Source organism: Alexandromys fortis, unplaced genomic scaffold, assembly GCF_014885135.2.
Source record: "Alexandromys fortis isolate MF-2015 unplaced genomic scaffold, M_Fortis_MF-2015_v1.1 scaffold_100_1_3062724, whole genome shotgun sequence".
NCBI classification, from domain to species: domain Eukaryota; kingdom Metazoa; phylum Chordata; class Mammalia; order Rodentia; family Cricetidae; genus Alexandromys; species Alexandromys fortis.
This window is the reverse complement of record NW_026067992.1, coordinates 1,901,867-1,927,241: the sequence shown is the minus strand read 5'-3', so window position 1 is coordinate 1,927,241 and position 25,375 is coordinate 1,901,867. Positions and strand designations below refer to the sequence as shown.

At 36.7% G+C, this 25,375-nt stretch overlaps 1 protein-coding gene across 3 annotated transcripts in view; it reads right to left on the bottom strand.

Moving 5' to 3' along the window:
• Window positions 1-335: 335 nt before the first annotated feature.
• Fgf12 (fibroblast growth factor 12) overlaps window positions 336-25,375 on the bottom strand; it is a 532,109-nt gene continuing 507,069 nt past the window's right edge. For all 3 annotated transcript variants that reach the window (XM_050159955.1, XM_050159954.1, XM_050159953.1), the window contains 2 exons: window positions 21,652-21,850; window positions 336-5,063 (listed from right to left, as the gene is read on the bottom strand). In XM_050159955.1, the coding sequence (XP_050015912.1) occupies window positions 4,945-5,063; window positions 21,652-21,850 (318 nt within the window). In that variant the 3' untranslated portion in view covers window positions 336-4,944. The remainder of the gene's footprint in view (window positions 5,064-21,651; window positions 21,851-25,375) is intronic.

Genomic DNA, 25,375 nt, shown 5'->3' with positions numbered 1-25,375 from the left:
AGTGTTCAACTTCTCAGTGGCACATCACTGTGACACATTTTGGTGGGCACCATTCTATGACACATGTGTTTCATTTTCTTGGATATAAGTGATGATCATTTTATCATCCTTGAACTCAACCAAGTGCCTAGGTAGAAGGTGATGAATAATGAATTAAAGGTTATGTCCTCCAGTTCTTGACCCTTAGAGGAGCGTGTGTCAGGCCACCATAGGTAGCTTTGCAATTAGAAAGTATTATTTAGCTTTGAATGTTGAATAAAATCGAATTGACTTCCCATCTGTAAAGCCATGTCTTTCTGTACATGACACACTTTTTCAGCCACGCATTTTAGCATAGACACACTAAAAGAAAAAGAGAGACTTCTCAGTGAAGTTTAATTTTTTTTAAAGAAAGTGCCAATACTCTACATGCATGAGATCTCAAGATTTTAATTTCTTTTCACTTCAGGAAGGTTGAGATGTATAAACAGTTTACAAAGCTGATCTCAAAAAAAAAAAACCAATGACTTAAATAAACTGTGCTTTAATGAAAACAAATATTAATCTGCTTGGTTTCTCATATAACATGTTTATTAACAGCTGAGTGTCAATCATTTATTAAGATTATAACAGTTAACCTTGAAATGGAGCTAATAATGACTGTACTTGTTACTATATATTTCAGATTTTTAAACGACTTTGAGTAAAATGAATGCTACTGCCATTAAATTGTGCTTGGAGCAAAGACAAAGAAACAACAGCTCCTTGTTTCCAGCTAGTAAAACTAATGATGCAAGTTCATTACATGAGTTCAATGCTGTTATAATGGTAAGTATTCTCTTTTCTGCTTTTATTTGTCATTGAAGCGCAATATATCATCCCTGGACATTAGCAATTTACACTCAATCTGGATTTAAATATTGGTTTTAAATATGGTCTCCAAAGTGCCCTGATAAAGATCAGTATTTCACTTCCTCTCCCCATCTCTCAACCATCTATCAAACCTCAGGTTAGGATTTCTATTGGGAATTATAGCTTTCCAAGAAATGTTTGACATTAAAGTATTATCACTGCATCAGAGGGGGTTAAAACTCATCAACATTCTGAAGGAGCATGTGCTTTAGTATTGTTCCCACTTGACTCTTTTTCTTATAAAGTGGCAATTTTTGCTATCATTAGAAATATACATTTATATATATAAAGTTTTGCATTCAAATCTCTTTATTTTTGACTACCTAATGAAAGTCCACAGATCAAATAAAAACTTTATATAATATATCCTCATTTCAGAAGCATATGTATATATACACATATATATTTGTAGAACAATCCACAGTTTTAAATGTGATTCTGGCTTAAAAATGCTATTTACAATCTATGACACAGTAATAAATCCAACCTTTAATGGCATTAAAATGAACAGGAATTTTTAAGCTTGACTGTGTCTCATCTTGTGCAGAAGAAATCAAGCAACTTCATGGGAAGTCTTCCCAAAAGCAAGGTTTTGTATACTAAACACCAGGGTATGAGGATAGAATTTCTATTTCTGGTTTGATGTTTTAAAACACAAATCACTGTCAAAGTAGTCATGCTTCTTATCTAAGCAACCAGGGGTCCCAGACTGGACCTAAAGACAATTTAACACAACAACCAAGTTCCACTCCATCCCTTCCTCTTGTTTCAATACTCTCAACACTTCTCTGTGGCATGACAGAATCGTCAACTGAGAAAAAATACCTAGCAGCAGGATTGCCATTTTCCTAGGTAGAAGAGTTATTCTGTATAGGTGTTTGAATAAGAATGAGGTCCATAAAGAATCGCATTATAGTACATGGGTGTCTAGTCACTGTGCCAATCCTTAATGGCTAAAAATGTTTTATGAACTTCACATATATAATTCAAAACCAAAACTATCACTATGATCAGGAAAAAAGTGGCTCACTGTGTTTAGTCTTCTGAAGCACAAGGTCTCAACGTTAGCAGGTGGAACTTCAGCACCATTTGTTTCTAGGCCTCAAACATCTAGTTAAAATATCAAGTACAGAATATTGACCAAAAAGCCATTTTGTGAGACTCGCGGCATTTTGTTTCCATGATTAAGACCATTCAGTCAAAACATAAGGTTTCCTAGAGTTCTCTACTGGAGTTCTTCCCTGGAAATATAGTCTTGCATCGTTTTGGAAGCAACAAGAAGCAAATCCTTATTGAAATGAAAGAAAACCAGGTGATAGATGAGTTGAAGTCAGGAAGGAGTACAGAGACTAGCACAGTAAAGAACTGCCATACTTGGAAAAAAAAGCTGAAAGACAACCATAGACACTGGCTCATGTTTTTAAGTAAAATTGGATAGTTATATGCTTATATTTCTTCATGTATTTTAAGACTTAAGGCAGTGAGTATTGATTCTATCTATGGTTTTAATGTATTTACAAAGCAACCAGAGAGTAAACAAATGTTCGCCCCGTGCCCTAAACCACACTTTTTTCCTGGTTTATGAATAGAAAAAAATGTAAGACTTTCAACTTGTTCTGGAAATCAGTTGTAAAGGAAGCAAAGTTAATTTCCAAAACACATTACATTTGCTATAAGCACAGTGTGGAGGGAAAACTGAAGACAAATGGAGTGGTCTTTTTATCTACTGATGGGATGGGGACAAAGGTGTGTCTGTATGATGAATGATTGACAACCACTGAAAATAGAGAAGGGATTTTATTAGAGATTGATATCAGATTATATTTTCATAAACAACATGATTGAATTTCTATCATGAAATCATCGGTGAGATGGGCAACTGTGACTTCCACCAATTGCATTTCCTGTGGGCCCTCAACTGCATTATGGTTGAGTAAACATATCACCTTTAGACCTCCAGGCGCTTCCCCCTAGAAGATCCCATGACCCATTTTTGTTGAAGCCTCTTTATTTATTATTTTGTTTCAAAGAAAATAAGGCCTTGTGCTTGGGACGTGTTTGGTCCTGGAAGTGACAGGTGTATTTATAATTAAGTTGGATCAGCAGTGACAATGAATACATCTTCTGATTTTGTGTCTTTACATGGTTATTCTCTTTCCCTAGAAAGCAATATTCCTTATATAAAAATTAAATGTATCTGTTACTTTCCTTATATTCTGATTTCAAATGTCTTTAAAAGCCTGACCTCTGTGCATAACTGCTATTCTTCCTAGCTTTATAGGAAAATTCCTCCAGTTCATTTCCTGTCATTGTTCCGAGAACATAAATAGGATACTTGATAGGACAAGAATCACACTGAAGAATAATGATTGTGTAGAGGGGAGACACTACATTGACCTTAAAAGAATACAGCAACCAGTGGAAAGGTTTGAGGTGAGAACCTAGATCTTCTGCAAAGTGTGCATTTTAGGAAGTCATAGTTGGAGTAATACATGCTGGACAGTAGATATATAGGAAAAAGTTACATGCTGAGTCTTCTCATTATGATACCCATAAATCTGCAAACATTTTAAACGTTCTGGTTTGTTTTGTTTGAATTTGGATGTTTCTATATCATTCAGGTTTCCAGGCCTAAGTAGATCTAGTAATTCCAATGCCATGGTATAACTTCATGCCTTTGTTAACGTTTCCTAGTCCTTCAGTAATCCTAACAGTGTGTTTGCTTGCTCTTACATGGAGTTCGTTTTCACTACACAAACCCACCACCAAAACTCTGTCTATTGAAATCAAAGCTGTTAATTTTTTTTCTCACAGTCCCTTGAACATTCCATGTTTAATTAGTTATCTTCTGTTTTCTAGAACACAGAAACTAGACTTGTCAATGTGGATAATACAAGCGAACTACTGCCCTCATATATGGTAAGTCAGGAATTTCACTAATAAGTCTCCCGGTTTTTCATAGAGTTTGGAAAGCAGTCTACACACAAAATTCTGGAAACATAAAAAGGCGATTAAATTTGCTTTGACTTGATATCCCAGCCCTATTCCTCAGGTAAAACCCACCTTCCTTCTTCCCTGCTGCAAGACATGGCAAAAAAGAACAACTTTCTATGGCAGCTAGATATGCACATACACACTCAAAAGTACCCACAAATCAACAGTAAGACTGAATGGAAAAGGCTAGAAGCCAGTGCTTCTTCACCAGATACAGCAATGGCAGCGGGTTTTTATACCTCCTCAGAAATACAATAAAACCCTTTTCCCTAAATGTCTAAAAAAAAAATAGTGAAATCCTAGATCAATACCCAGAGAAAAATACGATATTCCCTTAGGAGAAACTCTTTACAAAAGAAATTAAAAGAGCTAATATAATTAAATTCAACACAAAATTTCATTTTCTAAAATAAAAAAAATATTGTCAACATCAAGAATAATGTTTAAAACTTTTCTTCATACTAAATGGCCCCTGACTGATAGACATTAGATATATGTCTGATAGACAATAGAAGAATATAATTTTGACAAGTTCAATTTTAGGATTGAGATGATATCCTGAAAACAGGAGGTGATTGTGTATCATTTACAGAAGTCTAAAGAAAATACAAACATGAAACAAAACTGCACATCACAGAATTCTCTAGAACTTAAAAGGATTTAAGGTCCAACAACATCTTCTAAGTGGCTTTCTAGAAACCTTTTCCATCCATTCAGTGACTGTATTTTGTCTGCATTACAGCTGTGTCTTTATTTACAATTAGCCCTCTGTTAATAACAGCACAGTTAACTTTAGTGTCCTGATTCATTTTTCTTTGCTTTTATGTAAGATAATTGTTATGCATGTGAATTTTCTACCACATTGCAACAGGCAAGCTTTGGTTCAATTTTCTTGTCCTACACAAAGGAAGATTTTTGAGTGCAGAATCTCAGCTACTAAGTCCTGTGATGCCATTTTATTATTTTTCTTTTGTTGGGGTGAATTTATTGGAGAAAATGGGGAAAGGGAAGGAAAGAGAAGGGAGAGGGTGGAAAGGGAAGAATAAGATGAGTTTTCAGCTATGTAGAGTCTTGATTCACAACTTTGCCTCCATTCATGGTGGGTGTTCCTGAACTTTTCCTCGAACGTCCTTGCTTTTCTCCAATTTCATGTAGTGACGGTTCTCTGTACATACACACTGGAAAGCAAAATTACAAAAAAAAAAATTACTTATGACAATCAAAATAGACCTGACTTCACTGAACTTCCCAGTTTGATTTAGAACGTTCAGAATATTTAGAATTTTCAGGGCACCCTCTATCAGCAGTGATATCTGGATGAAGATAGAGAAGTAGAATAACATCAATATATTTCTTTAATTGTCCCAGACTTCCTTCACCTAAACTAAGGCACGGAGCCCATGGACTGTTAGCTATTTTCCAATAAGGAATGTGGTTATTTACATAAGATTAAGTACATCCTCTCTTCTTTGTCTGGCACCAAGGTTGTCATCTGAGAGTTATCAAGGCTTTAGCTCAATTAGTGCTTAGAATAAGTAGGATTTTCCAATTCATAGTCAGTCCTACAAGATAAATCACAGTGAGTCTTTTAGCCTCCCTGGGCTGTTATGATAGAGATGTATGTACACAGGCATATTTTACCAAAGGATCAGGAGTTACTTTCCTTCTTGAAATAAGAACTGTCTATTCTGACTATCATCACCATAATGGTTCAGAAATTTGAATGTTGTTTTAAAAATCAAATAGTTTCTTCTGTTGGGTAAGACTCGGATGTTTATATCATCGGGAGCTGGACTATTTGGTCCACGGGCTGTCTTAGCTGCTAACTGACTGTCAATTCAGACACACTTTTATGGCTGAAAAAAAGAGCAATTTCATCAGCATGAATAGATAGCCAATATCTGAAAGGATCAAGAAAAGTAAAAATAATGACATTTATTAAGATTTTAGATAACTTGTTTTAGAGAATGCAGAATAAACTGTTCTGGTCTAAGCTACTCCACTACTTCCAAAACAAAGACTAAAAATTGCAAGCATTTGTTCAGCCAAGAGATAGGCTTTTTTTCCCAAGTGTATTTAGTAGTGTGCAGTACTGTGCACTTTTATGAAATAGGGATATTGTTATTATATGACTTACAGGTCATAGGTTCTGTGGTGAGTTTGGGATTCTTTACTTTTTACTAAGCTACCAGGTGATGCTGATAAAATATGATAGTCATTCTCTGAATAATATAGAATATAGCTATGAAAGATGCTTTTAAATGTCGTATACAAGAGTATCACACATCTATTTTTGAATGGCATGTTTAAGCATTTCAATTATTTCCACGAATGCTTCTAATATCTCCAAATGCCACTGGTTGAAGTGGGAAAGTGCAACCTATAGGTAAGCTATGCACAAATAGCCCAGAGAGTGGATTCCGATATAGTCAAGCGGTGTAAATAGGTAATTCACCTTCCTATCTTTAACAACAACAACAAAATATCCTGGAAAATTCTTATAGTATAGCCTAGTAGATCATTGAAGTCCCTTCAGTATACTAGCTCTTTTTTTTTTTATTGATTTTTATTGAGCTCTACATTTTTCTCTGCTCCCCTCCCTGATCTTAATTGTATTTCTGTCATGAGGAAAGTAGAGCAGGTACCAAAATCTCCAAGGTGAAGGCAAACTTCTATCTGTGCATTATATATCCACTTATCTACAGCTGACCAATGTACAGGGCAGTTCAAAGGTAATAAAGTGATTCCATTGGAAAGCAATCCCCAGGCTGCCAGGAAGCAGTTTTCTAAACTCCATCACCTATTAGACAGTGAAAACCCAGTCTCCAGGATTCGACACAGACCACTTAAGTCGTAATCTCAATGCATAAAAAGAAAGTTTGTGTTTAAATACCCAGAAAAAATACTGGGGCATAGATAATTTCAACATCATATTAGGTGTGGTAGTGCTGGATAACCATTAAAACAATGCATATGTATATTTGAGCTTCCTATAATTGCAATATCCCTTCTGTTCTCATTATATAGATTCTTCCTGTTAACTTTTTATGTATTTACTATTTCTCACACAGATATAAAGTATTTCAAGTAGAAACACACAAATATTAGTACCAAAATTAGCACTGCAGGTAAATTTTCCAATAATTGAACCTTAGTAACCATCCTGAAATAGAATCTGCAAAGAAATTTTACAGTTTATCAAAGTAAAACTCAATAATGATGTTACAACAGAAGATAAAATTTTTAGGGTAATTCAGCCATCCTATTTTATGTCCTATTAAATTAAATAATAAAATTCAGGGTTTTAATAAACCAAATGACTAAGAGGTATGTTTTCCAGTTCACTGAAAGAACTGACTGTCTTTCCTTCACCCTACACATCAAATACATTTCATTCTCTACATTTTTGTTCACAAAGTATCCACTTTAAGTTGTAAGAAAATCTAGGAATTACATGCAAATACAGAAAATGGAAGGAGCAAGGGAGGAGGAAAAGAGGAAAGACGGGAGGGAGAGGGGAGAGAGAGGAAGAGAGAGAAAGAGAGAGAGACAGAGAGAAAGAGAAAACACTATTACACCATTACTTTTTCATCATCATTTACAAGTCCTGGAACCTAGCAAACCATCTAACTTTAGACTGTAACAAGTAAAGGGCTCTAGCTCTCAAAATGTAGAATAGAAAGTACTTTACAGAGTGCAATTGAATTCAATGACATTGGAAAGGACAAGCACTCTTTAGTGTGATAAGAGCCACCTCCGCTAGCTTTGATAACTGTCTTTGAGCCCAGTTTTGAAAACTTCAAAATAAACGATAGAACAAAATTTAAGAAGTGGCAAAGGACAAGGCGTCCGACAAATATATTCTAAATCAAAATATAAACTGTTAATCCCACAACTAAGGCTGTCATTTTGAAGTATTCAGAGCCACTTTAAATGGATTGTCCTATTCAGTAATTAGAATCATTTTGTGATCATCATAATACGAAATTATTATCTTCATATTTTAAACATAAAGGAAAAGAAATGATTTCCCTAATATAAAGGGGTGAGCAGTGGCACAACCCGAAAGTGAATGTCTAGTCAGGAGTTCTGATCTAGACAAGCCTCAACAGACTAAATGATATTAGACAAGGTTTACGATATTATTGTTGCATGTTAATTAATATTCAAGTTGGCCTTACTTTTACTAAATATTCCTATTGTCACTAAGAAATGGCTTTGAAAACAAATATCACACGGATGTACTGAAAAGAATAAGTAGAAACCAACAAAGTTGGCAGGTATGTGGTGATACTGAAACTCGTGGGCATTGGTGCTGAGAATGTTAGGTGGCACAGCCACAGTAAGAAATGAGAATTGTTAAGACACGGAATTACCCAACACTCCAACAACTGCACTTCTAGATGTGGATAAAATGTAAATAAAATGAAAAGGCTCTTAAATATATTTTTGCACACTTGTAATTATAGCCACATTATTTATAATAGCCAAAAGATGAAGTAAAGTGACCATGAACAGAATAATATATGAATATAATGTGCTATATATTCAAATGTATTACATTTTATTTAGTTTTTGAAAGAAAGAAATACCGATACATGCCACAGCATGGAGGAACCTTGAAGAAATGGCGGTACGCCAAATGACCCAGCTCAAAAAGCAAATACTGCATGAATCACTATGAGAAAATTAGGATAATGGTATGCATGAAGGCGAAGTAGAACTGTTGTGAGCGCCCTTGAGGAGAGAAGATGGAGAGCTAAGTCTTAAAAGGTGTAGAGACTAAGTTCTGCAGCAAGGTGGAGAGACTCAGTTCTGCAGCATGAACAGTTCCAGGAGGGTTTCCAGGGATGGTTTGTAAGTTCTGGACAAACGTACGGGCACTGAAATGTACACTTGAAATGCTACATTTCAAAATTTCAAAGTGATAAATTCTCTTTTTGTATTTTCTCCGTAAAAGCATCCTAACAGCCCTGAGTGTAAGTAATAAATAAAAAAGTACGTATCTGGGTAGGAGAGATGACTCTGCAGATAAGAACACTTAGCTGATCTTTGCAGAGGATCCATGCTCAGTTCTCTGCAGATGGTTCAGAACCATCTGCAACCCCAGATCCAGTGAATCTGACCCCATCTTCTGGCCTCATCAGCCACAAAGCATGGATGCAGTGTACTTACATATATGCAGACAAAGAACTTCAAACATATTAAAGTAAATAAATATTTTCTTTTAAAAGAACTATTTAATCCAGAGTTTCCCTGTTAGCATATGGATCGTCAGCCTCTTTTCAATAATCAGAAATATCTCCGTACTGAAAGTAAAGAGTGGAGAATTGAGATGTAACTGAGAGAAGATAGGGGTGGAAAGAGGATTCAGGGATTCAATGAGAATTTTAGAACTGTGTTCCTTATGCAGTATCAATTTAGCTATGATGCTACGAACAATTAAAATAGAAACATCCCCACTTGGGTTGTCCTGTGAAGGTAAGCATGAACACAGGATGAAATAACACAAGGAATTGTGAGGGAGGAGTGGCCCAGGACTCACTAGTCTCAGACTTATCAAATCCCTACAACTGGAAACCATGACCGCTATACGTTAATATGCACCAGTCTAAATTTGATAGTAAATGAAGAGTAAATAATATGCTCGTCCAGAAAAATATACAAGTATCTGGGGAAAATCAAATAATTCAATCATTTTTATTTGTTTTACATTTTTTAATTGAGAAAAGGAAAAAAAAGTTTCCGCCTCCTCCCAGCCTCCCATTTCCCTCCCCCTCCTCCCACCCTTCTCCCCCTCACCCCACTCCTCTCCCCCTCCCTCTCCAGTCCAAAGAGCAATCAGGGTTCCCTGCCCTGTGGAAAGTCCAAGGTCCTCCCCCCTCCGTCCATGCCTAGGAAGGTGAACATCCAAACTGGCTAGGCTCCCACAAAGCCAGAACATGAAGTAGGATCAAAACCCCGTGCCCTTGTCCTTGGCTTCTCATCAGCCCTCATTGTTCGCCATGTTCAGAGAGTCTGGATTTATCCCATGCTTTTTCAGTCATCTTGAGAGGACAATAATCAACTTTATATGGAAAAATAAAAAACCCAGGATAGCCAAAACAATCCTATACAATAAAGGATCTTCTGGAGGCATTACCATCCCTGACTTCAAACTCTGTTACAGAGCTACAGTATTGAAAACAGCTTGGTACTGGCATAAAAACAGAGAAGTCGACCAATGGAATCGTATAGAAGACCCGAATTTTAACCCACAAACCTATGAACACCTCATTTTCGATAAAGGAGCTAAAAGTATACAATGGAAGAAAGAAGCATCTTTAATCATTTTTATGAAAAATATTTACTTGGCTTTAAAGCAGCCAGGCAGCTTAGTTGAGAAAACTCAGTCAAACTGAATCCTGCTGTGGTTTTCAGAAAAAACACATTCGAAAAGGTTATTAAATTGTTTAGTTCCTTCCAAATATAATTGCAGCTTCATAGAAACAGTTCTAGCTCAGGATTCATTATGCACCTGAAAGCTACTGTGTCTCTACTGTGGCCTTTTCAAGTAGCAATTGTGGCTGCAATTGCAACGTGGCTTTTGTTTGATCAAGGTAGCTACTTTGTGCTTTCATTTGGAAGGAACTTAATTTAGACCTTAAGGAGTTAAACACAACAATTGATAAATCCAGAATAATTAACTCCACATAATAAATGACAATTGCAGAGTCTATGGTAATACAATGATGATTTCATACAAACATCAGAATTAGAATGTGGAGTTTGCTTGTTAATTTCTAATCATAGGTCATCAAAATCATAGTAGGAACATGGAACAGGCATTTCCATGAATCTGTCTAGATGCTAACTCTAGTAGTAATAGAAATTTCATGGCTCCTTTTCCTAGCCCAAGCCAGAATAAGCTTTTTCCTCTCTTAGCAAAACAGGCTATTTTCTTTCTTTGGTCATAGTTCAAAGTGCATCATTGTTAGGGGGAGGGCATTTCCCACACTTTCTGCTACAGTGAATGACTATCTCATTTGCTTCAGAACCTCAATCATTAAATACTTTTCTGTGGATGTTTTTCCTGCACCCTTTGTGTTATGCATCTTGGCCCATTTCAGGAACAGAAGGCAAAAAATGACATTTTCTTCTTTTTTAATAAAAAAACGTAAACTGGAAATTAAGTGAAAACAAGATTCACGCCTGCTTTCAGAAACCCAGATCCAGTGTCCCCTGTGACAGGTTGAGACCATGTGAAATATTATATTTGGATACAGATGTGTGGACTATACTTCTAATCCACACTTTATTTACTTACTTATGTACTTATTTGTAGTTTAAGTGCATTGGTGTTTTGCTTGCATGTATGTCTGTGTGAGGGAGTCAGAAACCCTGAAACTGGAATTACAGACAGTCACTGCTATGTGAGTGCTGAGAACTGAACCTGCGTCCTCTGGAAGGGCAGCCAGTGCTAATAAATGTTGAGCCATCTCTCCAGTCCCCCAATACAACTTTAGTTTTAAGAGGAGTAACTTAATGATATTTGGTATGGAACCAATTCTAATTGTACTTCTGGCTGTACCTCCCACCTGTTGTCAACAGTTTCAATCCCCGTATTTGTTCAAGGTCTGAAGGAATAATATCTGAATGTTTGAAACTGGTTTTGTTTCCTTACATCTGGCTCGTCTGTGCTGTCCTTGATCCAGCAGTTTCCCTTATTTTGGTTCAGTATTGAAGTGCAGGAAGAGGGCATAGCACCCTTTGTTTCTTTTTTACCCTCAGACTATCTCTGTGGGAGAATGACAGCGTTCCTCTGCCATCCCCTCTGCTACAGTGTTTTTAAATGAATTGTACAGCACCATTGCAATTGTTACTGACAAATTCTCCATGCAAATGGAGACAGAGGGCCTCTGTTTTGGATGAAGCTTCTATTTCTTGTCTTCTATCAGCTTCTATGCAAGAAAAATGAAATAAGACTAATATTTTTTATTACTGACAGTTCAATCGAATCTTCTTTGACCTTCTCTAATTTCCAAGAAATGGAAAGGTTAGGTGGTTCTGTAAGTTAATGCACCATTGAAAATATCCAGCTGTCTCAACAGCAGATCATAGAAGGGACTGGGCAATTAGCATGAGGCGATTTCACACCTTAATTAATGTCACATGGAATCTCGATGGAACTGTTGGGAGTGAGTTAAACCCTGGTTTGGAGGTAACAGATCACAGAAAGTCCCCAGCATGCTCAAATGTTTATTGCAAAGGTTGAGAAATTATGAATAAAATAAGATGTATGTCATTATCTGAATAGAGCAGGAACAGTATTCACGTGTCAAAGAAAGACAGAAGTGGGTGAAGAATGTGTCAGGAAGAGGAGGGGACATTTCATTCCAGAGACCAGCAGAAAGTGGCTGGGAAGAGGTACAGTGGGGAAACGGAAACTCAAAAGAGGAAGGGAAGAAGACAGTGGGTGAGACAGGAAGAGGAAGGGAGGGAGATACCAAGAGAGAGAGACAGAGAGTCAGTGTGACCATCCTTTCTGGAATATACTGTGCCAGGGAAGTCTATATTTTATTATAAAAAATTAATAAATATTATTAATACTTTCTGTATTTATCTATAGTATGGGTCAGCCCCAAAGAGACTCTTTGTATATGAACCATCTAGCTATTCCAGATGATTATATAAATGTATATATATGTGTGTGTGTGTGTGTGTGTGTGTTTTGGCATGCATGTGTTTATATATATGTGTGTATACATATATATATGTATATATGCATTGTGTATTTGTGTGTGCTATATATATACATATATGTGTATATGTATGTGTACACACACACACACACATATGTTTTCATTTTCCCAGTTGGAGCTTCTGAACTTTAGAAGCCCAGTGTGTACTTCTCTTTGGTGACTCACTGTGTAGCTGTAGGAGGGATTCTCTGCTCTACAATCTCAAGATTATTTTCATCAAATGTTTTACCTCTTATCATTTCTTGAAGACAGAAGATAAGGCAATGTACATTTTTTGTAAAAAAAAATTTAAAGGCATTTTGCTTTTAATATGGAAACTTTTGAGGCACTGATCCTTCTTACCATGATTAATCCTCATTTTATTTCCATGAAGCAGATGAAATTTATAACTGACTTCATTCTCAAAAGTGGTCAAGACTGAATAAGGAAAATCATTTCCTCAAAATTACTTAGCAGGCAATTGCTAAAAGTAATCAGAACTAGACCATCTCATTCTTGGTTAGTTTGGTGTTTCTTAGGTTACACCTTTTTTTGTTGATTAAGTTAGTAAAATAATTGGCATGGCACCTGCCTGATCCATGTAGTAATTATCCTAGCACTAAAACACGTCTATCTAAGTAACAGTGATGAATTTCAAATTGCAACATGATTTGGATAGTTATGCTCATCGTGTCTGTGATGGAAAGTTCCTGAAGGGAATAAAACTCCACTGAACTTTCTACAAGGCTGGTGAACCGAGCAGAAGTGCCAGCGAAAGTTTCAGGTCCACAGCCTAATTAGAATTTCCCTTGGGGCATCCTTACCCCCGTTAATAACCATTGTGCCCTCTCGTATTTGACCTGACATTCTTACGACTAACAGGTGAAGCCTTTTGGAATGCGTTAACGTATGAAAGCCCTTAGTGGTTCCTAACCAAAGGCTGTATTGTCAGAGAGCACCCAAGACAGTAGCAGGGATGTCTCTGCTTTGCTTTTCCCACTTTATGTAATGTCTCTAACAACGTGTTTGAAAGGTTTCTTAAGTTATGACGCTCTTTTCCTGTCACTGTTAAAACTTCATCCAACTCTTACCACATTGGAATAAGGAGTTTAAGGGAACTTAAACTGTGACCCTGGCCCATGGTCACACACATTTGGTTCCAGGATAAACTTACTCTTATCCCTTCTGAGGCAAGAGTTTTCTTTGCATATACACTGTCAGAGGAACAAATCACTCAACTTCATCCAGTGCAGGGATCACAATAATCGAAAAATAAAATTAAACTGCCTGTGACCAAACTTGATCAAAATAAGCTGAGTAATTTAACACCCAGTTTAGTTCAGAGCATCCAGCCTCATTTGGTGAGCACCGGGCTCATTTGGACAGCTTAAAAAATTGTACCTACTTAGGACACACTCAGACTTAATGAGGTCACTTGGAGGTTTGTGGCTTTTAAGAACCCCACAGATGGTCATCATATCATTGTTTGAGATGCCTCAATCTATGCTATTCTGCTAGGTCTTAAAATTGCATAACTAACAAAGAAAGCAGATGGCATGTAATTGCCCCACAATGAGGAGAGAGTGAAAAGCATTATAATCTTCTTTCCCCATCAAAAAAGTGTTAGAAAGGTATTAGTATTCCTAATTCAAACTTAATACTTTCATAGGGACGGATTTCAATAAATAAATATTTTGGTAATATCTTCCATTCTCCAGTACCCAGTTTTGGAAACTTAAAGTCTTTGGATAACATACAGGTGCACACATGCATATCACAGACATACACACACATGCACGCACGCACAATTTTTCAAGGGGGAATAATTTGATTTTAATTACTCAATCACTTGCAAGAGCTGAGTAGAGAGCTTTTGAAAGAGGAGGGAGGAGAAATTGAGGTGGCTGTATCTTTTTCTTTGTCAAAGAGTCTTTTGCTCTCTATCCGATACTGGCAGGGGAGGTCACCCGAAGACAGTTTAAATCTGGGGTGTCACTTCTCAGAATAATGCTCTTTAGTGCTGTTGTGGTAAATTCTAGAGACAATCCAAGTAAGTAGAGGCTTGTTCAGTGTACTTAGCAATGGACTTTAATACCAAGTCAGTGCACCCAGTAGATGTATCAGCAACCCCTTATTAATGCCGTCCTTATGCGCAACACCAGAGAGTGAAGGACTGAAGGGGAATGGGCATGTGGTGATGATTATCATGTTATCTGTGTAAGAATTACTGATCTTTAGCTGGGAAAAAATACGACACAGGAATGGGATTAAAGGCAAAGATGTTTGAAGAAAACAAAAACAATCACAATATTAAAATAGCACCCTTTGGCTTTCTACCACCTAGGGCTAATCTACTTCACAAAAGAACAGCCCACTCATCATGCAGTGTGGGGTCTGTCAGGGGGTAGTGGTAGAAGCAGTGGGTTTTCAGGCTTATAAGGATTCTCTTGAATATTAAAAATAAAACACCCAACAACAACCTGTTTAAACAGCTATATGCCTAATTGCTTGAAGTGAATTTATTTCACATTTCTTTTTTAAAAGCATCTTCTAAGTATATGTTTTATAATTAGACCATGGAGAGATTATTTAAAAAAAATAAAACCCTTCCTTTTAAAATACGGGTTTATGGCTAGAATACCTTTCATCTTAAGTTTTGATTGAGAAGAAATAGACAAGTAAATAGCAAATTACCAATGATAGAAATAGTTCATAAAACTGCACTTTATTCATTACTAATTTAATAAATGAAATGTGTCTAGAGTAAGGTTCCATCAGAGCTTATGATTTTACACTGAAGTACTTACAAAATGTGTGGAAAATCATGTCAGAGGAGATAAGACAATACCTCCCATCCTTACAGGACAGCTTCATTTCTTTCTTTCTTTCTTTCTTTCTTTCTTTCTTTCTTTCTTTCTTTCTTTCTTTCTTTCTATCTACCCATCTATTATCTATCTATCTATCTATCTATCTATCTATCTATCTATCTATCTATCTATCCATCATCTATCTATCTATCTATCTATCTATCTATCTATCTATCCATCATCTATCTATCTAGTATCATCTATATGTCTGTCTATCATCTATCTATCTTTCATCTACCTGTCTATCGTCTATGTATCTATCATCTATTTATCATCTGTTTCTTTTTCTCTCTCCTTCCCCCTCTCTCTTCTATTTTATTCTATTGATGTATATGAGTGTTTTGTCTGCATATTTATCTGTGTACTACATGCCTGAGGGGGCCAGAAGATGCTGTTGAATCTCCTGGAACTGAAATCACAGCTAGTTGTTAGCTGTCATGAGGTTGCAAGGAACTGAACCTGGGTCCTCTGGAAAAGCAACTGGTGCTCAATCTGCAGAGTCATTTTTCAAGCTCTGTCCATCATGTCCCCTTTCTCCACGGTAGGGTATTAATTGAAGCTAAAATCTATGAATGGAGATAGCTACTATTAAGTGTTGGTGTTCTTAAACGGTTTGGAGCACTTTCCATATAAGGTTTTAAGCTGGAGCTATTTTTAACCAAAATCAAGCCTACAAGTTATTCATATCTTGGTTTTCTTATCTGTGTAATGAAAAAGTCAATAAATAACCGACTTCATTATATTATTGATTGAGTTTAGTTTATCAAACTAACAATGTACCTGTTAGACATCAGTAGATATACCAATTTCCAAAATAAAAACAACTATAAACTTGTGTGTGTTTGTGTGTATGTATTTGTGGGAAACCCATACAATTTCATTGTCAAAAACTTTGGAAATAATGAATCCCTAATTATTTTGCATAGTGGAAAATTGAAAGTATTAAAAATAATAAGTATATAATCATTTTATACCTTATTTATATATTATAAATGTATATAATTGTTATATGTCCTTGTTGAATTGGTTTCTTTCTTTGTCTCTTTGTAGAGTTTACCTCAAAGTATATTTTATCTGATCTAAGTATAGATGCTCCTGTCTGCTAGTGTTTTCCTTTAGCATGGCATGTCTTTTATTGTCTACTCATTGTGTCTATATATACTAGGGAAGGTCACTTCCTGTGGGCAGCAAACTGTAGGACTGGGTGACTCACTGAGTTATTTATTTCTAAAATTATTGCATCTTCATGTTTTTGTAAAAATACATTCAGCCTCTATATTGAAATTAATTTTCCCTTTTTATTTTTATTAACAAAAATAACAGGCACAAAAGACAACACATTCTTAATAATTTCAACTCAGTTTGAACACGGTACTACATTTGGTACCATGTACACATTTTCAATATGTAATTTTATATCACTTCATAAACAGTTGTCTTAATTCTGCCAGGTTTAAAACCAGCTTACTATGTGATTTTTATCATGGTCTATAGTGGTATGAGTGAGACATAGCCCTATAGTTTCAGGCATTTGGATACCTGATCTGCAGTTAATGATGGTGCTTAGGAAGGTTTAGGAGGTGCTGGCTAGCTGAAGGAAGAATGTGACTGGGTGTGAAGTGGGCTTTGAGAGTCTAAGGCCTTGCTCTACATTGGATTCTTTCTCTCTTTTCTTTTTGAAGTTCAAGATGTGAGTCCTCAGCCTTCTGTTCCTGCTGTCTGCTTCCATTCTGTCACCACCATGATGGATTCTTGCTCTAGAGAACCATAAACCAAATTAAACTCTTTCTTCTGTAAATTGCCTTGCTCACTGTAGTTGATCACAGCAGCAGAAAAGTAACTAATACAGAGTACAACATTTCAAGATTGTTGTCTGATCATCAGTGACTTCTTGGGTAGTTGGGGCATTCACAGCTTATTTCCAATAGCAGGGCAGTATAATGTAGTGGTAGGTGCGTATGCACTGGCTCTGGGTTGCTATGGGACAATGGTTTTACACTGTAAAGATTTGCTTCTTGTACTTTTAAAATAAAACACTGATTGGCCAGGCAGGAAATATAGATGGGGCAATGAGAATTCTGGGAAGATGGAAGTTTCTGTCTGCAGTCATGTCCCAGATGCAGAGGACGCAAGATGTGACTGACTCGCTGAAAAAAGGTATCAAGCCACGTGGCTAACACAGACAAGAATTATGGACTAATATAAGTTATAAGAGTTAATAATAAGCCTGAGATACAAGGCCAATCAGTTTATAATTAATGTAGACCTCTGTGTGATTTCTTTAAGACTTAATGACTGTGGAAACTGGGCAGGACAGAAAACTCAGTCAACACTGGGTTTCTGGGATTGTAATCTCACTGTTGTATTTTTCTAAATTTGTGATCTTGGACATTTTACTTAATTGATTTAAATAAATAATTATTTATAAAATAGGAATAACCTAGAGCTATTGTGCTTCTTTTTATCTTTTAAATAAAGATAATATACACAACTTGACTAGTGAATACTAAATTGGTAGGTTGTACATAGCAAGAATAGTTTGGAAACCCAGAAGGAAGGAAGGTGCTCTTGTACACAGAAAAGAAAAGCCTAAAGTGACTTCAATTATCTTTCTTACTAATAGAAACCCAATATAGCTGCATAGAGAATTGATGGAAACTGGCTCAAATTTTCATTGACAATTACAACAGAATATATTTGAAATGTAAAAGACCTGACCAATTAATGTTTATCAAGTAATGTCTAAGAGCATAAAGCTCTCCAAGGATGTGCAAAGACTTTCATTTCTACACTGTGGTATATTCCAGAAGAAAAGGAGAAGCAACCACTAATAGACATGCTCAGCAGCATAGAGTCCTCTTGCCTAGTAATTAGATTATGGCCACAGCCTTTCTGACTTAGACCAGTCCATGTCATCCATGTTCATGGAAGCTCAGCACTTGACTGCTTGAGGCAGAGTGCTTTGGTTTGAAGCCAAGGTCTGTTACTCACTGAATCTATGACTCGGGACTAATTACACACTGACTTCTTTGCTTCAATTTTTTCAACATTTGAGAAGCAAATTATACTAGAACCTACTAGATAAAAATGGAATAAAAATGAGAAAATAATTGAGGCATACTTTAAAGCACCACATAGAAGAAGAAAGAATTATAAAACTTCACTGATGTTGTTTAAGTATACTTTGTTCTTAAAAAAAAAAAAAAAACATGACAAATACATGGATAGGGAATTAAACAGTCCTTGATGGGAGAGCAGCTAAATTTCTGTCTTCAGAATTGTCTTGTCACATTCTTTGTTTTTCACACCTAAGAGTTCTTTCCTACAAACGAACTACACAAAGGACCTTGGAGGTAAATTGAATTATTAGGGAATCTGATTTAAAAACAGACACCATTTTCCTCACAGTATGAAGGGGAAAGCCTTATGATTCACCAGTGATAGCAAAATTACAGCCAACAACTAACATGGTTCTGGTCAGAGAACCCAGGGCATTCTAAAGAGAAGAAGATGATGCAATCTGGAGGCAGAACAGATGTCTCAGTACCCATTCTACCACTGCCCTCATAGACCTACATATGTATTTGACATGAAACCATCCATCATGAGACTATATGTTCATCTCCTCTGTACCTAAGTATGGCTAACTGTCTAGGTGTTGCCACTAAAACACTAAGATTATGTGGCAAGTAGAGACTATGGTGACTTGAAAATTTGCATATATTTTTCAACCCCTTCTTCTAGTTCTTTCTTGCCCTATGAGTCTGGCAAGATCACACACAGTGTGTGTGTGTGTAGTTTTTGACAAGGGTGCAATGCACAAGTCTAGACATGCACTCTACACACAGCTGCATTTTGGGCATCATTCTGGCTGCACTGTGCAGATCTAAGGAATCACAGCAAGACACTAAGATGAAAGATGTGAAAGATTCAAGCAGCCACAGTCCCCAAACTGGGACACCACAGCACCATTTCTGGAGAGCTTGCTTCCACATTTAGTTTTGAGAGAAGTTGGATGACTAACCTGCTATTGACAGGTATTGTGTGAGGCCTATCTTAATTCTAGTTTATAACACTGTAAGAGTCATCATGTACCTTCCCTGATTTATACAAAATGCAGCAATAAGCAGAACGCTGAAGTGCATCTGGGACTGTGAGCAAAGTCATCCCACGTATTTCTTCCGACATATACATAAGGCTTTCCACCTCAAGGGAAAACTCAACTAACCAGAGTACAGGAAGCCGCTCCAATTAAGGAGGTAGATTATAGATGCTCCCTTTGGGGGAATGGAGTGGGAGGGGTCCCGCAAGACTCTATTATCTATATAAAGAATAAATAAAACTCATAGATTTTTAAAAATATTTTTCTAACTTTTCCGAAGCTTGTTAATGGCANAAAAAAAAAAAAAAAAAAAAAAAAAAAAAAAAAAAAAAAAAAGAATACACCAGCTTAACTGTTAAAAATGGTACAGGAGTTGAAAGTGTTATTTGCCAAAGCATTTCTAATTTCGAGTGTATTTCCTACAGCAGTATTATCTAGTTCTTAGGGACTCAGCCTTACAAAGTGAGCACATGTCTTCCTTTAGCTACAGTGTTCTTGGAATGCTTTTGTCTCTATTTGTATGAGTCTGGTCTAGTCTTCAATGATCTCTTCCTTTCTCTGGAAATGACAATACTCTCTCTAATTCCCAGTATTAATTCTACAACATGAAATAGACTACCTTTCCCACTACACTAATGCCAGTAATCATCATGTTTCATTCCTCGAAGAGTATGTCCTCTGGAACATATAGTTATTAGCCTTTACACTTACTTTGTTCCTCCATGTGTTCACTTAGTCAACGGAGAACTGATTAAATGTCTCTTTACGCTATGCTAAATAGCGCACATGACAAAGGAGAGATGTGAGGAAAAACCAAATCTACTCCATTCATTCAGAGAATGAGTTAACCCTAAGTGGGCAGAGACAGTGGGACAGTGGGCATGTCTAGGACAACACAATCAGCAGGAAAATATACAGAAGATTCAAAAAACAGCGCTGAATTCTTCTGGTAAAGGAATCAGAGAAAAGTAATGACAAAAGTATGAACTCTTGAATTCATCCTCTGCCAAGGTTAATAAGCAGATGAGTGGATGAAAATTAGGGCCAGCGAGATAGCGAGCGCATGGCCAACCTCAGGGCAAGTTCAGTTTCACATGACTAAAGACTCGAGGTGAGAAAAAAGGCTCAAGAGGCATTAGGAGTAGCGACTGTCAACTTCCACCCAGCATTCAAACACAACATAAAATGAGCAAGATTGTGATTGACTGCTATGGTCTGCTATAGGCACACATACCATATGTACACTGGGCAGCTGCCATTGGGCATACTCTCCACCTGACCGCATCTATAACATTTACAGGAGTGCAAGTCAAACTAAGTCAGGATTGCAATGCACTGTCTCAGTGGTGTCCATTTCCTCGGAGAAGGAACTGGGGCTACGGTTTAAGTAGTATAATGGTTTCCAGAGAATAATGCTATATTGATAAATGCCAATATAGAATTAATTGCATATATGGTCACTCGAAATCCTAGGTAGAGAAGATTTGGGAACAAATTAGTTTCCTTCAACAGGCTTATTCTCCTGCTCAATTTGGAACAAGTCAGCACTATTTTAAGTGATGGAAGGAAGACAAATTTTAGGCTCACATGAAAAGGGAAATTCTGCAGATCAAATAAAGTAGCACACTATTGTTCCTTACATATATGAAGAAAACTGATACACAATGTTATTATAAATTGTCATAGGGACGAAGAGATCAGCATCACACATGTTTATAAAATTCCTTAGAAAAAGTAAACTCTATAATAATAGTATTAGCATTTTTCATAGGCATCCCAAAAGATTAAATAGTGTTCAACAAAGAAGGAAATTACATTCCAAATGGTAACGGACACACATTTTCTATATTCAGAAATTTTCTAGCTTCCATATTCAGGTACATTTTTTCTAAGTATCACATATTTACAAGAGTTCTCTGGTCTCTGTTTTCCTCTTTGCTAGGAAAGTTCCTATTATATTTCCTGAATCTTTGCTCCATCATTTTCCTTTAGGCAGAGCCTACAGAACAGAGGACAAGAAGCACTGGCTCCAACACACAGCTCAGGGTGAAAGGAAGGAAAGAAGCTGCTTTCATACCTTCAATAGGTTTTGGTACAAAATGAGATGAGGGCTTGGTTTTCTTCACTCTGTTCCCCTTCATGATTTGACCTTCTTTATTGAGTCCTAGAAACCATGCACGCCCTGATTCCTGCTGGCGATACAGGGTTGAAGAATAGATCACATAGTAGTTTTCAAACACAGACTCCTTAAATTTGCATTCTGGGGTAAAAACGTCCTGCAGAAACAAGCACAATGAAGAGAAAGGAATTAGCAATGAATCAGCAATGGCTGCATCCAGCCAGTTTTAAACATATCCCCAGAGTTCAGAATAAGGCACAGGAAGCTGAACGAGATTTCAGTTAGGGCTCCTATAGAGAGTCATTATATGAAATCAAAACTCAAGATTCTTTTTATTACCAACTTTTAGTCCAGAGAAAACAGCTGCTTAGATATGGTCACACTCATTGGAGGCTAAAGCCCTGGATAGGTCTAAAATCTTAGCAAGTCAAATGTTCATAAATCAAAGTTTTTGGCCAGTCCTCATTTTCGCGGCTGTTAGCATCGAGTTAAATCGGTAGAACTTATCCCTAATCAAAATCAAAATGCAACCACACACAACACAGGGACACCAGATGCTTTTGAAGCAAATGTGTGATATGCACAAAAATCTAAGACGCAGCAAAACACTTGCCCCTATACTTATCAGTATGCTGCTACTTTGCTTGATGCCTGTAGCTTCCCCTTTAATTCATTTAATGTCTGTAGCTTTACCTTTAACTCATTTCAAATGAATACTTAATAATAAAAATGTTAGTTTGAGGCCAGCATGGTCTACAAGAGCTAGTTCCAGGACAGGCTCCAAAGCTACAGAGAAACCCTGTCTCCAAAAACAAATCATCAAGCAGTAGGAGAAAGTACTCCTCTTGAAGAATCCTCCGTGAAATCTAGAATGACACTGCTATTCCAGGAAGAAATATTAAGAACATCTACTTCAGCCTCATCTCTTAAGTGAGAAAATCAAAATGCTAAAGAGTTCGTTAAAAGATGCATGAAAATAAAATTGCAAACCAATATCAGAATTTACTCTTAATTGTGTTATTTTTGGTTGTGAGCCTAGCCTGTAATAGCTGAGCCATCTCTCCAGCCCTTTTAATTGTGTTATAATCTCAGACTCGCCTCTCAGACTCACCACTTCTGTTTCTAAAGATGCATAATACAATTTTATAATAAATACAATAAAATAACACCTTAATATGCCAGTGAATGAAATGTATCTTTCTAAAGATGAATTGCCTCTTCTGAGATAAGCAAAAGAAAAATGTGATAGGATGCTACCAGCTAAAACCAAGTAAACCCCCTCCCCGTGCCAAGCATGCCCGCCATAATGACTCTTTGTCACTGCACACTGCAAAGTTTGCAATGTGAAGCCTCACAAATTGATGCATTTACGCAGAGAACTGCACAAACAGTGACTGCGTAGAAATAAAGATGGCAGGAACCATGTCTTTATAGATGATAGTCCTGCCTTCATTTAGAGAGAGATAAACAACTAGGAGGCTAGTGATGGTGGAGAGTTCTAAAGATGCCACCAAAAGGACACCTGTGATTTGAAATGAGTTTCATATTACTGAACAAAAGATGGGACTGAGAAAATGGAAATGCAATAATAATAGTAACAGTACATTAACACCATTTATATTAAAACTGAAAATGACAATTCTTGTAGTACTCTTCAATTTAAGAATAATATCCTGGTTATCTTGGAAATAAATGACTATAAGATATTAATGTGAGGCTGATAGAAACTGCCCAGTTAAAAATGTTGATAAAGATAAGATTGTGAAAAAAAAATCTGTAGCTCTCACAGATTGCTGATAGGACTACAAAGTGGAGTAATAGAAAAGGAAGTGGCCTGACATTTTCCCAAAAGAATAAAAATACAGTTAGCAAGGATTCAATCATCTTACTCCTAGCCATGAACCTCTAGGATGTGAAAACATGAATATAAGAAAATTTATACATACATGTTGAGAGTAGTATTGATTACAGAAACAACTTAAATGTCTATCACCTGTTGAGTAGATGAACAAAATGTGGCATAGCTGTATAATGTACTGCTATTCATTGGGAGGAGTAATGGGATACTGATTCATTTGAAAATATAAATGAGCTACATGGTGCAAATGCTAAATGTTATTTGATTCCATTTAAATGAAACATTACAACAGGGTTTGTAATATTGCATATAATGAGAAACCCATCTCAGAGATGGAAAATAATGGATGTCAAGTGCTACCATGGAGCTGGAATAAAACAGAGAATGACTGCTTCCCTGAAGAAATGGAAATGAAGCCAGGTGGTGGGGGCGCACGCCTTTAATCCCAGCACTCGGGAGGCAGAGGCAGGTGGATCTCTGTGAGTTCGAGACCAGCCTGGTCTACAAGAGCTAGTTCCAGGACAGGCTCCAAAACCATAGAGAAACCCTGTCTCAAAAAGCCAAAAAAAAAAAGAAAAAAGAAAAAAAGAAAAGAAAGAAATGGAAATGAGTCTGAATTAAAGAGTTCTGATATTTGTGTACCTTTGTAGAAATACAAAAATCTACTGAAAGTCTTTAAGTGCAAATTTTATTGTGTGTATATTATATTTAATAAAAAATCATAGAAACAAATTGGCTGGAGAAGATGAGAGGAGAAAAGAAAACTATTGCATGTTCTTGCCTGGCAGCACTGGTCTTAACAAGGTGTGCTCTGTGTGCCACCATGTCCATATTACCAAGAAAGAGTCAAATCCTTGCCAAATATAGATGCTAAAGAAGTACAGATTCAATTAGCAAAAAGTATCATCATCAGTCTTTTCAGGTTTGCATGCTGGCACCGAACCCAGGCCTTGTGTATGCGCGGCAAGTGCACTGCTCTGAACTGCATCACCAGGCCAGTATTGGTCTGTTTTTCAAACTGATGAACTTCCTGATGCAACTTAATATTAAAAGAAAAATAGCTTATTTGAGCTGGTAGTTTTAGAGGCTAAAAGGGTTCTAGATAGATGATACAAAGGAGAACAATGGGGTAACAGAAATCATTTCACAAAATAGGAAGTCAGAGACAGACATGGATTCCCCAGTGCCTCCTAAGACCAAATTCTTAGTTGACTTAAGGAATTACCACTATGCCCCACCTCTTACTGGTCCTGCTACCTTCCAATATTGTCAATCTATAAGAACTCAAGTTCTGGTTTGGAACTAAGTTGAAAGATTTAGAAAAAGTTTAAATTTGCTATTATTTTAAAAGTATACTGGGGGTTTAGAGAGAACATTTTGTAGGTAAAATGTTTACCAAGCATGAGAAACTATAATAGATCCCACAGAACCCAAATGAAAACATTGGGTCTGTCTGGGTCAGCAGAGACAGACAGATCTGTGAGACTTACTGGCAAGCCAGTCCAGCTGAAACAATGAGTCCCAGGTTTGGTGAGATTTGCTGTCTTGAAGTATAATATGGAGATATATTTGGAAGAAACCTATCATTAACCTCTCTGACCTCTGCACACATATGCACATGCATGCAGGTGCACTCACGTGAGTATATATACACACAAGCCCAAGATGACTGAATAATTTCACTTTTGTGTCTTGATCTATCTCAATACTCAAGAAACATAGTATTATCTCTAGATGTTAAGGGGTTTTGAGACTCCAGAGAGAAACCTTAGGGTACCGAATCTGCATGGGCAATGACTTGCAGTATAACCTCTACTATACAAC